At 41.2% G+C, this 13,340-nt stretch overlaps 1 protein-coding gene and 1 long non-coding RNA gene across 5 annotated transcripts in view; one reads left to right on the forward strand and one right to left on the reverse strand.

Annotated features, from left to right (window-relative positions):
- The window catches only part of AOAH (acyloxyacyl hydrolase), a 192,075-nt gene that overhangs the window by 61,249 nt on the left and 117,486 nt on the right, over nucleotides 1-13,340 (reverse strand). For all 3 annotated transcript variants that reach the window (XM_089314993.1, XM_070058395.2, NM_001082025.1), the window contains 1 exon segment: nucleotides 7,959-8,050. In XM_089314993.1, the coding sequence (XP_089171119.1) occupies nucleotides 7,959-8,050 (92 nt within the window).
- LOC127492612 (uncharacterized) overlaps nucleotides 1-13,340 on the forward strand; it is a 107,140-nt gene that overhangs the window by 41,276 nt on the left and 52,524 nt on the right. The window lies entirely within an intron of this gene.

A 13,340-nucleotide genomic window follows, 5' to 3' on the forward strand; every position in this document is an offset into this window, starting at 1 on the left:
TCCTTCTTTCCTTATTTAGTTTTTGAGATAACATATTAAAATCCAAAACAGAGAGAGTAACAAATGTTGGAGAGGATGTGGAGAAAGTGGAACTTAAACACTGTTCATGGGAAGGTAAATGAGTGCAGCCACTGTGGAAAGATTAGTGTAGAGATTTAAAAAGTCTGGTGTAGAGATTTCTTAAAAATCTAGAATTAAATTGGCAAACAAAAAAGATGTCTGCACCTTAATGTTTATTGCAGCTCAATTCACAATAGCTAAGACCTGGAATCAACCCAAATGCCCATCAACAGTAGACTGGATAAAGAAATTATGGGACATGTACTCTATAGAATAGTATACAGCAGTCAAAAACAATGAAATCCGGTCATTTGCAACAAGATGGAGGAATCTGGAGAACATCATGCTGAGTGAATTAAGCCAGTGCCAAAGGGACAAATATCATATGTTCTCCCTGATTGGTGACAACTAACCAACCACAAAAAAGGAAACCTGTTGAAGTGAAAGGGACAGTATGAGAAACAGTGACTTGATCAGCCCTGGTCCTGACTGTTGATGTACAATTTAATACTTTATCCCTTTTAGTATTTTTCTTTGTTCTAGTTAATACTATGGGTCGAACTCTGTAATTAACACACGGTTATTCTTAGGTGTTGAAATTTAACTGAAAAGTTATCCCTGTTAAATATAAGAGTGGGAATAAGAGAGGGAGGAGATGTACAGTTTGGAACATGCTCAATCTGACTTGCCCCAAATGGTGGAGTTAGAAATGTGCCAGGGGATTCCAATAAAATCCCATCAAGATTGTATGTACCAATGCCATCTCACTAGTCCAAGTGTTCAATTTCAGTTCACAATTGATCACACTGATAGGTCCTAGGTCAAAGGGATCACACAAACAATACTAGTGTCTGCTAATACTAACTGATAGAATAAAAAAGGGAGAGAACGATCCAACATGGGAAGTGGGATACACAGCAGACTCATAGAATGGCAGATGTCCTAAACAACACTCTGGCCTCAGAACCAGCCCTTAAGGCATTCGGATCTGGCTGAAGAGCCCATGAGAGTATTTTAGGCATGGAAGGCCTAAACTCTGGCAAAAAAAAGGAGGACCTAAATGAAAGATCTCTGTGAGTGAGATCCCAGTAGAAAGAAGGGGCCATCAAAGAAGGAGGTACCTTTCTCTGAAGGAAGGAGAGAACTTCCACTTTGACTATGACCTTGTCTAAATAAGATCAAAGTCAGCAAATTCAAGAGGCTTCCATAGCCTTGGAAACTCACGACTAGAGCCTAGGGAGATTTCTGATGCCATAAACAAGAGTGTCAATTTGTTAAGTCAACAACAAGAGTCACTGTGTACTTACTCCTCATGTCAGATCTTCTGTCCTTAATGTGTTGTCCAATGTGAATTAATGCTATAACTAGTACTGAAACAGTATTTTACACTTTGTGTTTCTGTGTGGGTGCAAACTGATGAAATCTTTACTTAATACATACTAAATCGATCTTCTGTATATAAAGAGAATTGAAAATGAATCTTGATGTGAATGAAATGGGAGAAAGGTGGGAGATGGGAGGGGTTTGGGTGGGAGGGAAGTTATGGGGGGGAAAAGCCACTGTAATCCATAAACTGTGCTTTGGAAATTATATTTACTAAATAAAAGTTTAAAAAAAATCTAGAAATAGTTTGCCATATGATCCAGCAATCCCATGACTGTATATATACCTATAAGTTTGCTTTTTTCTTTTAAGATGAACAAATTTCATTTATTTCACATATTCAGATTTAGGAGCATAGTGATACTTCCCACCTACCTTATAATTTTACATTTTAATCCTATTTTTATGCAAACATTTGAAGTCCCCTCATTGTTGGTAATTGAAGTAGCATTTTAATAGTCTTCTTAGATAACTATGAATAGTCTTTTTTTTTACCTTTTATTTAGTAAATATAAATTTCCAAAGTACAGTTTATGGATTACAATGCCCCCCCCCATAGCTTCCCTCCCATCCGCAACCCTCCCATCTCCTGCTCCCTCTCCCATTCCATTATGAATAGTCTTTTTATATTCTACACTAGAATCCACAAGTGGTGGTTTCTTAAAGATTGATTGGTCACAGCATAGAATCTGAAATTATGCCAGTGAACTTTTTGTACTTCGTTACATTAAAAGACATTGGTTTCTCTTGCACTTTTAGTAGATCTTATACCTGTGCATGATTTTATACATCACATTGTAGTCATTCAGAAAATGCTGGGGTGGGGAGTGGGCATTTGGCACAGAGGTTAGGATGCTGCTTGGACTGCCCCCATCTCATATCAAGTGCCTTAGTTTGAATCCCAGCTCTGCTTCCATTTCAGTTTCCTGTCAGTGTGCATTCTGGGAGGCAGCAGATGATGACAAAGTTGCTGTCACCCACATGGGAGATCTGGAATGGATTCCTGACTCCTGACTTTGATTTGTCCTCCTCCCTGGGCATTAGGGAAAATAAGTAGATAACTGGACAGTGTAAGATCTCTCTCTGCCTTTCAAATAAAATTTAAAGAATAAATAAAATTCAAAAAGAAAATGCTGGCTCACCCAGTTATATACCAACTCCAAATGTTGATATATTTCATAATACAATATTGAAAAATTGGGTTTTTAATATTGCTTTGCATTTCATTAGAAAAACCTAAGTATGAGGATGCTGTCAAGTTCATAATAGAGGAATCATATTTTCCAAAATGCATTTTTCTTTGAAATTTTGAAGCTTATGATTAGCAATTCCTCCAAATGATGAGGTCATCTCATTCATTTTAGAAAATAGCTTCCATATATCTAAGTCTGAAAAACCACAGTTTGTTATCCAGTCATTTTTCAATAAAAATGGTGTTCCATGAAAAATTAGGTCAGCTCTCAACTCATCTACACAAGTGCTTTCCCTTATGACAACCATCATAATTTGTTAACATTTTGTTATGCAGAAGTGCTCTGTGCACATTTCACATTTCATCACATTAAATTATCTAAGAATTGTGTGTTCCATTTAATAAAATTGGTAATCTTTTCCTTTTTCATAGGTGGCATTTTAAAGGGAAGATCTTGTTATAACTGAGAGAGTGTAGAGAAAAACAGTGGAACTGTTAATATGAAGACTTGAAAGATTTCATGGAAAATGGAATTAAGAGATAAGCTTATTTTGCTGTAATTTTTTGAAATCCATGCATGGTTTTTCATAATACTCATTTTCCATGAACTCTTTGAGGGCTTCTTATAGAGTTTGGTGCAGGTGCTTTTGTTCATGTTAGCATGTTGGTACCATTGCTCTTGTACCATTAGTACGCATGGCTGCACAGTGAAAAGAAAAGCATTATTTTAGCATTGTGAAAATAGTTTTACCTTGTGGCCCCCCCTAAAAGGCTTCTAGAAACCCCTTACCACCACGGAGTCCATGGGCCACACTTGAAAAACCACGGCTATGGATTCAATTTTATTCCAATCAGCCTTTCCCAACTTCAAATGACCAACTCTCTGGTTAATTATTTGTTTTGCTCAGCATAAGTAGAACAGGGCTAATCGTTGGCAATTATATCACATGTAATTTGTGAATAATGAATTTAATAAGGTTATTAAGCCCATTAGTGTTTAGTACTCTCATGTACTTTTTTTGAAACATGAAATTAGGTTACCAAATCTTCACTACAAATCCCTACTCTCCAATTTTCTGGTTTTAATGCCCAAGTGATATGACTGGGAGCTGTACACTGCCTTTCAAAATTGGTCTTTCATATAGCCTCTACTGGATGGGAAGGAATAGATAACCCTTAACACTCAGATTCTAGGACACCGCTCATCAAAGATGTGTATAAAATGTCTTTGAATAACATTATTATGCCTCTTATGACAATGGCTTTATCTATTTCTTTCTATGTTTTTGTAAAGCAATTTGTCTGTGGCCCAGTGTAGCAAATTTAGGCCAGAGGCAGAAGGAGCCACATTTAATCTAGAAAACCCTGTCTTTTTGTGCTTCCTTATGTCCCTGGCTGATCTCACTCTTCTCTCTCCAGTATGGTGGGGTAACTTTAATAACTACTCTTGATTCTTTTGACTTTCATGACTCTTTGTGCGCTCTCTCTCTCTCTCTCTCTCTATATATATATATATGTTATTAGACCTTAGATTCTTTAAAGTATGTAAGATTTCCCTGAAATGTGAATTACTTTTGAAAGCAATTTGGACATGAAGCACTATTTTTAGTCTTTTAAAAATAAATTTTTATCTCTATTTATAATTCTTTTCCCTATGGTCAGGTTTCCAACTTCCTTTTTTTTCTGCTGTTGACCGGCTCAATTCCTTCCTGCCTTCCTGAATCACATTGGGGAAAATAAAGCAATCATCATCACATTGTCTTTTTTTTTTTTTTTTTGACAGGCAGAGTGGACAGTGAGAGAGAGACAGGGAGAAAGGTCTTCCTTTGCCATTGGTTCACCCTCCAATGGCCACTGTGGCCTGCGCACTGCGGCCGGCACACCGCACTGATCCGAAGGCAGGAGCCAGGTGCTTCTCCTGGTCTCCCATGGGGTGCAGGGCCCAAGCACCTGGGCCATCCTCCACTGCACTCCCTGGCCACAGCAGAGAGCTGGCCTGGAAGAGGGGCAACCGGGACAGAACCAGCCCCCCGACCAGGACTAGAACCCGGTGTGCCGGTGCCACAGACGGAGGATTAGCCTATTGAGCCACGGTGCCGGCCCAACACATTGTCTTAAGGAGTATCACCTACTGAATTTTTCTGAAGCCTGAGAATCAAGAGAACAGATTTTATTAATGGTGACTCAATCAAAGGAGCTAAAGATTTATAAAAGTAAGTAGTTATGGTTGTCCTTTGATATGCACTATAATTTTAGTTAGAGTTATATTCATCTCCTGAAGGTGATGTTAAATTTTGAGGAGGTGAAGAGAGTATAACAGAAGGAGGAAAGGAAAGGAATCTGCATCTTTGTGCTTTCCTGAGGTGCATTTCCCAAATAGCTTTGTTCTCAGCATAGCATGAGGCTGATTGCAGAAAGCAGGAAGCACATTCGAGAGATGAACAGAGAAATTCATCAGTTCTGCCCCATGTTTAATAAAGATTTTGAATCAAAGAATACATGCTCAAAATGCCCTTGGAAGCCTTCCACATTTCTCACAAGTGCTGCTTCAAGGTCAATATGCTTTACATTTTCATTATTCCACCAGAGAAAGATGTCGCTCCCCCTCTTCGTGGAGGAGCAACACAGGACCCTGCGCTGTTCTTTCGTCTGCTCGGCCCTCCCCGGGTTTGCTGCTGGTTCTTCCCGGGTTGGCTACTATCCCTTCCACCTCCGTGGAAGGGCAGTTCCCCCTGGCCACATTCCCCACTTCCGCAGGGGAGCGGCACACCGCCGGCCGGCTCTCTGGGGGCTGCACAGGCGTTCCTTCAGCTAAATGTTCCCCTTAGATGTTCCCCATAGATGTTCCTGGTGCATGCCGTCTCTCTCCTCCTTTATAGTCCTCCTCCGCCAATCCCAACTCGGCTGCCCACACGCCGAGTACGCTGCTCTCCTCCAATCAGTAGCAAGTCCTACAGTTTATTGGTTGAACTGGAGGCAGCTGTGCGGAAGCTGTTTACTTCTCTCCCAGCGCCATATTGTGGGAGAGCAGATGCATAGAATAAGTCTTAATTCCAGTAACTCAGTCTAGTCCGGTTTGCTCCCCACAAAAGAGACCTCCATTATAGTCTAATCTGTCAGCAGAGAGAGAGAGAGAGAGATCGAGAGATCCTCCATCAGCTGGTTCACTTGTTAAATGGCTGCCACAGCCAGGTCTGGGCCAGGTTGAAGCCAGGGGCCAGGAATGCCATCCTGGTCTCCCACAGGGGAGGCAGTCACCCAATTACTGTGTCCATCTTCTGCTGCCATTCTAGGTACATTAGCACGAAGTTGGATGGGAAGCAAAGTAGCTGGGACTTGAACCAGCATTCTAATATGAGATGCCAGCATTGTAACCCACTGCACAAAAATACCAGCCCCTCTCTGGTGTTTTTATACACTCTATAAATTTTTGTTCATTGAATAAAACCTAACAGATTATTCATGGGTATAGTTTAGCAATGGCATGTGAGATAGTGTAACAGTAACTCCTGCTAAGAGCGACTATTTTGGCTTAATAGGGGAATCCATTACAATTCTGATTAGAGTCCCTTTTCTATGCAAAGAAGGTGGACATATTCTTCATTCCAGCTGAGTGGCAGAGAACATAGGCACAAGGTATAGAAACAGATGGCAAAAAGATAGCTTGGGTCTCTGTAAATGCATAGAGAGAAAAGTTCTTGCAGGGTAGGGGAACACGCAGCTGTGGTATTTCTTAGGCACACAACAGGCAAGGACAAGGCTGAGGGTCAACACTGGGCATAAGCAGAGGACGAATTTTCTGTAAAAAGCAATACTGACCCTAACACAAAAAAGTGCTTAATCAACAGAGTAGCTCAGAATACAAATGGTTTTCACAGAAGCCATGCTTAGATGGCCTCTTCTTTTTTGAGATGTGCTGTAATCTGAATGTATCCTCCAGAAGTTCATCAGCTGGAAACTTAATTCCCTTGGCTAAGCTTAAAAATGGAAACCTCAACTTGAAAATGCTACTCTTCTTCTTTTTCCATCTTTACAAATGACTCCTGCATAAATATGGGTATGGTTTCCTGAAGGTTTGCTGTATTTCCTGGTTTTAAATCTAGTCTTTTCATCAACCCAATCTCCCGACTCTTTTCCCATTATGGGGTCCTTGCTTTACTCCCCAAAAGGAGGGAATGCTGATGATGTCTGTGAACTCTTTCCCCACTGAAGCCTGTAGCTCTCTGAGATCTATCTTGTGCACGTCTGCTCAGCGTTGTCATTAGTTGTATGTTTGTCTCATCTGTCTTCCTTGATTGCAATTGACTATAGAGACAAGACAAGCTTTATTGACTTTTAAAACACTTAATATCATTTGTACCTGATTAGGCAGTATTTAATGAATATTTTTAAACCAAATGAGCAGATAATCAAGTAAATTATTTATGGAAGGAATGCCTTTTTATTAAAGGTCACACGTTAAAACAAGGCTGTTCCTTGGGCATTACTTACACATTTGGGTAAACCAAGGCCTCATGCGCACTTGACCTCCCCACAATTTCCATGGCTTATCTCACAGTCCTTTCTGGCTGCCTGATGTTGCTGTATGAAGAGATGGGTTCCCTGGCTGGTTCCATCCTGCCTTAAGATCTAAAGGTAAAGCTCTGCCCTTGCTTTTTAAACATGTAAGTTGCTCATCTGACATATTCCTTATGCTTATTAGATTTTGTCAATGCTTGGAGGATTTTGGGCAAAACATTACTTTTCAGTCCCATGGCTTTCTACCACATAGGGGCTTTGCAAAGTCCCTGCAGCACCACAGGTGTCCCTGCCAGCTGTAGGCCCTTGGGAAGCTTAGTCCAGCCCCCCTGCCAATCATTGGACATGCATGGTGAATTGGGTTTGTGATCACTCAGACTCATCATACATGGTTTCTGCCTACAAAGCATTAACGTCAGTGATTTCAGGAACTTGAGAGTTGCCGATTAATTTGAGACATATCTTTAGAAATACTAATTTCTAAGAGTAAATAATCTAGTAATTATTTTTGTCCCTTGAATCAGAAAAATTCAATTATGCATCAGTGTATCTTCCATCAGAAGTAAGGTACAACCCCACTGCAGGAATAGTCCCTTCTTGCCAGCATAATAAAACACAGTTTGTATCACATCCCATGGCATGGTGGATGGACTCATTATCAGTGATGAATTGTGTTATTGGTCATTCATGTTCTGGAAGCAATTAATAATAATTTTCCTTTCAACATCTTTGGAATAAGCCTCACCTCCTGTTCTTTGCTGACACAGATACATTAAAATATTTGATGGTGTGCAAATATACATACTTGCTTGCAGAGTCCAGGAATCCAGTAGTGCCAGAGAGTTGGGGCCAGTCAAGCTCATTGGTAACAGCTGTTGGTAAATTTAAGAAGGAGTTCTAAAGAAAAAATAAAGTAGTAAAGATCAAAATGGTGACTTGGTTTCTATAGGTCATAAGATTATCCATTGCCTAAGCATTAGAATGTGACCTTATTTAGAAATCAGTCAATGCAGATCAAATTAGGTAAGATGGAATCACACTTGAGTGTCAAGGACCCCCTATCCAACACGACTTGTCCTTGTAAGAAAATGAGGAAGACACAGAAATGAAGATGCAGAGGGAAGGGTATACAGTCACGGAGGTAGAGATTAGAGGGTTGCTTCTATGAGCCGAAGACTGCAAGGATGGACAGCCCTCACCAGGAGCCAGAAGACGGACATAGAACAGATTGTCCCTCAGTCCCCCTCAACTCTGCTAACATCCCAGTATCAGGCTTTTATTGTCCAGAACTGCGAGACAATCATGTTTCTGTGTTTTAAGCCTCCAAGTTTCTGGTACTTTGTTAAGGCAGCCCTAGGAAGCAAATACAACACCTAAACTGGACTCTATACACGAAGCTCTTATTATTCACAGGGCTAAGGTAATGAACTCCTCTCCTAGGTTGATTAACTTGCATATAGCAAGTTATATAGCAAGTCATATAGCAAACAGATGTCTTCAAACACGGCAGATGTCCCATAGTTCCTAGCATGCTTCCCATGGGTCACCGAACTTCCTCTGCGCCTCCTTCCTCAATTGCCTCTTCCTTCCACGTGTTGATTCCAATACTCTAACACTTATTCTGACTTTCCAATATGATTTCTAGTGCAGCGTGTGCAGGAAGTGGCCAGGTGAGTGGTGGTGGAAAGACTTTCTTCCTGGGATACACTCATATAATTAAGATTTATCCACTTCAAAGGGCCAGAAACAAGCCCATGGAAAGGAGGCTCCCAGTCCATCCCAGAGGACTGTGTGATTCCAATGACAGGGACTTTGTCACCTCTTAGCAGTCAGCGCCCATCACTTTCTGCCTTCTATCTCTTACTTTTCCTCTATATCTTTCTGCTTACACTGTGTGTTTGCTGTAGGATTTGAGAATATTCAATTCCACTAGAGAAGACAAGAAAAACAAATAGAATGGATGAAATTCATAAGATGTGTTAAGCAGAGATAGTGAGTAAGCAAGAGCTTGTGAGATGTAGGCAGAATTTATGAGCTGTGTTAAGGCAGACAGTAATCTGTAAAACCTGTTGGAAGTTAAAAGAACAATACACACCTCCCTACCCCACTCCCTCACCTTTTCCCCTGTAATCTGTGCAATGGCAGTGCCAGGCTTGGGGCATTGGATATGGAACTGGACTTCTAATTCTGGATAGGGCAAGGAAAGTTAGGGAACTCTGCTGGCATAGGTAGGTGTGTCTTATCCTGGAATAATAGTGGAGGGGTTGGTAGTCCTGAAGTATGACAGCAAAGACGGGAAAGAGCATTAAACTATTTATTTATTTTGAGAGGGGTCTGGCTTTAGCTCAGTGGTTCCTTTGTCTACTCGTCTACTGAATTGAGAGGGAGGGAAGGAAGGATGGAGAGAGAGAGAGAATATCTTCCATCTACTTGTTCACTCTCCAAATATCCACAGCAACTGGTGCTAGCTGGACCAAACCAGGAGCTAGGAATTTAATCTAGTCTTCCATTTGGGTGGCAGGGACACAAGTACTTGAGCCATCATTTTCTGCCTCCCAGGACATGCATTAGCAGGAATCTGGAACTAGGAGCAGAACTGGGGCTTGAACACATGTATGCAATATGGGACGCAGATGTCCCAAGGGCCTCTTAACCGCTACACCAAATAGTTGGCCTGGAAAGGGCTTTGTTCTAGGAGTCACATCTGGTTTCTGACATACAAATGCAGTAAAGCTCCATGCTTAGTTGGGAGTGGATTCTATCCCTTATGTAAGCTCCGCTCATTCAGGGGTGGAGGATACTGCTCTTACATTTGATGAGTGAAGAGATATTGATGGAAAGGGCAGGAAGGTAGGGAAATGGCAGGCTAATTTGAGAAGCGAGGTTCCCATGCCCTCAGCATTTTCTTAGTTCAGTCTCTCTGGATCAATCTGAAGAAACAGATCTTGGCCGCTCAGGGGATTCCAGAATTCTGCTGCTATCCAGCAGGATTTGAGGTGCAGTGGACAGTGGCTGGTGCTGAAGTACAGCTGGGGCCAGGGAAAGTCTGCATGCTGCAGCTGGAGCCCTACAAGGCTCAGGCAGTCCAGCTGTGCAGGTTCACCTTCATCTTGCGATTAACCTCAAAATAATACAAAGCTGTATTTTCTGGTTGGGTGTTTTAGATATCACTTGTAGCATATGACAGAGTTTTACTGTTGCCAGATGTATATATCAGAAGATTTAGCCATAATACTATTTCTGGTGGTCATAGGAATATTACTTTATCTAATTCAACAGGACTGTTGGGAATAGAAAGGATACAAGAAACAGGTTGGCACATCAGAAGCTCCACACTACGTAAGGTCTCCTATTTAGGATGAACCACCTAGTGTTTCTCTTCTGAGTGGTTTGTGCCAGGTTAAAGAGAGTAAATTAATTGTCAGATAACAGGAAAGACTTGAGTCAAGCAGTAGAAACCTCAACATATTTTTTTCTTCCTTAGTATACTTGGTGGATAAAAATAAAAAGTAACCACCATTAATAGTAAATGTTTTATAGACTCTAGCAAATAGAGAATGTTTAGGTCATATCACATTAAACACTAAAAGCCTTATTCACGCAACATTATACCCATGATATTTTGGGCATTTAAGGCAGGAAAAATGCAAATTAAGATTTCCCTCATCAACTCCAGCTTATTCCTCTTGAGTATTACTGTTCTTAGGAAACTCGTCTTAAATGTACCTTAAATGTACATAAGTGGAAAGACTTAATATTTACCAAGAAAAATTTTGCAAATTTAAAAAGCATGAGCAACTCAGTCAGTGTTGGGTGAACTAGTACATTGCTTCAAATTTTCTTCCAATTTTCATCAGCGACATAAATGTGTTTCTACATATGTACTTTATATTGTGTATTCTATTTTGGGTAGTTTTTACTTAATATTACTTGTTTGTGTATTTCTGTGTATTGAGAAAATCCACTGGTTCTCATTTTTTATGAATATTTAGTAAATAACAATATTTAGAGTTTGGTAATATTTTAATCCCTGACTTCAAAAACAGTTGATGTTTGGGTTTCTTTATTATGTTTGTTTTATTTTTATTTATTTAAAGGCAGAAAGAGAGATAGATATTTTCCACCCACTGGTTTACTCCCCAGATGCTCATAATAGCTGGGACTGGGCCAGGCTGAAGCCAGGAGCCATAAACCCATCTGGGTCTCTTGGTGGGTGGTAGGGATCCAAATATTGTTAGCCCCCACCTGCTGCCTTCTAGGGTATACATTAGCAGTAAGCTGGATTGGAAGCAGAACTGAGACTCAAAGCCAGAGACTCTGACATAGAATGTGGACATCAATACCTACCCCTGTTTAGGTTTCTTAAGTTTTTGTTAAGTGTGAGAGTCACGACATCAATCATACAGTCAACTGGTTCTGCTAATTTTCTAGTGATACAGGGACTATCCTCTCTGCCTTTATCTCATTGTTTAAATTTGGCCCCTCCCCATCCAACAAAGCTGTGGAGTATATGCACAGTACATTCCCCTCTCTATTACACCTAACTGGGCTAGATCTAAATTGATTAATTGATTATTTTCTTTCTTTCTTTTCTTTTCTTTTCTTTTTTTTTTTTTTTTTTTTTTTTTTTTTTTTTTTGACAGAGTGGACCGTGAGAGAGAGAGAGACAGAGAGAAAGGTCTCCTTTGCCATTGGTTCACCCTCCAATGGCTACCACGGCCAGCGCGCTGCAGCTGGCGCACGGCACTGATCTGGAGCCAGGAGCCAGGTGCTTCTCCTGGTCTCCCATGCGGGTGCAGGGCCCAAGGACTTGGGCCATCCTCCACTGCCTTCCCAGGCCACAGCAGGGAGCTGGCCTGGAAGAGGGGCAACTGGGACAGAATCCGGGGCCCCGACCGGGACTAGAACCCGGTGTGCCGGTGCCGCAGGCGGAGGATTAGCCTATTGAGCCGTGGTGCCGGCTAATTATTTTCAAACAGTATAAAGTTACTTGGACAATCTGCAGGTTTCTGCTGTTGGAAGAATATATGAAAAATATCATCATTGGTTAAATAGGTATCTTTTATTTTTTTCCTAGGAATTAAACTATCAAGTGTTTTTGATTTCCTAGGAATTTGTTATTTTACCAAAAGAAAGAAACAGTTGTTGGGTTGGTGTTTTGAGAATACAGACGAGAAAAAGGCTATTTATTCTTGGGACTATGTCTACTGCTCTTTCATTTGTCCTGAAGGTGGCACAGGTGAGGCAAGGTTTTCCTCTTGTCTTGTACCTTTCAGCCCACAGGGCCACTATACTGCTTCCTACCTTCTCCATCCCCACCCCACCCCCCCATTGTTTTTTTATACAGGAAACATCAAATCATGAAATTGTGAGGAGCCTCCTTGACTCTCACACAAACTTTTCTGCCCCAGCCCCATTTCTTTAGTCTTTACTACCTGAATAAATCCTATCCATGAAAGTATACTCATTCATAATGACTGAATGTGTTGTTTCCTCATTAACTTTTGCATTTTAAGCCAGAGTGGGGAAGAGAGTTCCTCTTTTGTGCCAGGCCCCGAGGCAGGAAATTTGCACAAATACACAACTCTGCAAAGCAAGGATTTGTCTTCTCCTCCTTCCTCCTCCCTCCATACTCGTGCATTTGAGCCAGTGCATGTGTTGGGTGTTGGCTAATGCCTTTTAACAAAGAACAGGCACCTCCAGTACAGCCAACAGCAGTAACAGCCTGACCAAGCCCTGACCCAGCAGGAGGTGTGAGAAGAGCCGCTTTCATGATGGGCACCTTCTGTTTGGGTCCTGGCCTGTGGAGGATTCCTCTGTGTTCTGTTGGTAGATGATTCCTTTACAGGGCAGTGCAGGGCCCAGGAAAGCTCTGCTGAACAGAATGGGGTTTGGCTGACTTGCCAAGGTCACAGAGCTGGTAATCATGTGTCTGGGACTTAAGCTTGAGATTTGAGGTGGAGAGTAATTGTACCTTCAGCCTTTGACAACCCACTTGTATCTTGCTTTTCCCCCAAGCTGCTAAATCCAGTGGAATGACAAAACTGGCTAAGCAAGTTTTGCTTGAGATTATTGAAAATAAGGCTTTTGACTGCCTGTTTAGGGGATGCTTTCTTAGATACTGCTTTGGGAAAAAGTTTAGAAATCAACAGATAAACTGACAGTTGCCACCATCAATTCCTTCTCT

The sequence above is a fragment of the Oryctolagus cuniculus genome, chromosome 16, assembly GCF_051225735.1.
Source record: "Oryctolagus cuniculus isolate XC-2025 breed Fujian yellow rabbit chromosome 16, ASM5122573v1, whole genome shotgun sequence".
Lineage (NCBI taxonomy): Eukaryota > Metazoa > Chordata > Mammalia > Lagomorpha > Leporidae > Oryctolagus > Oryctolagus cuniculus.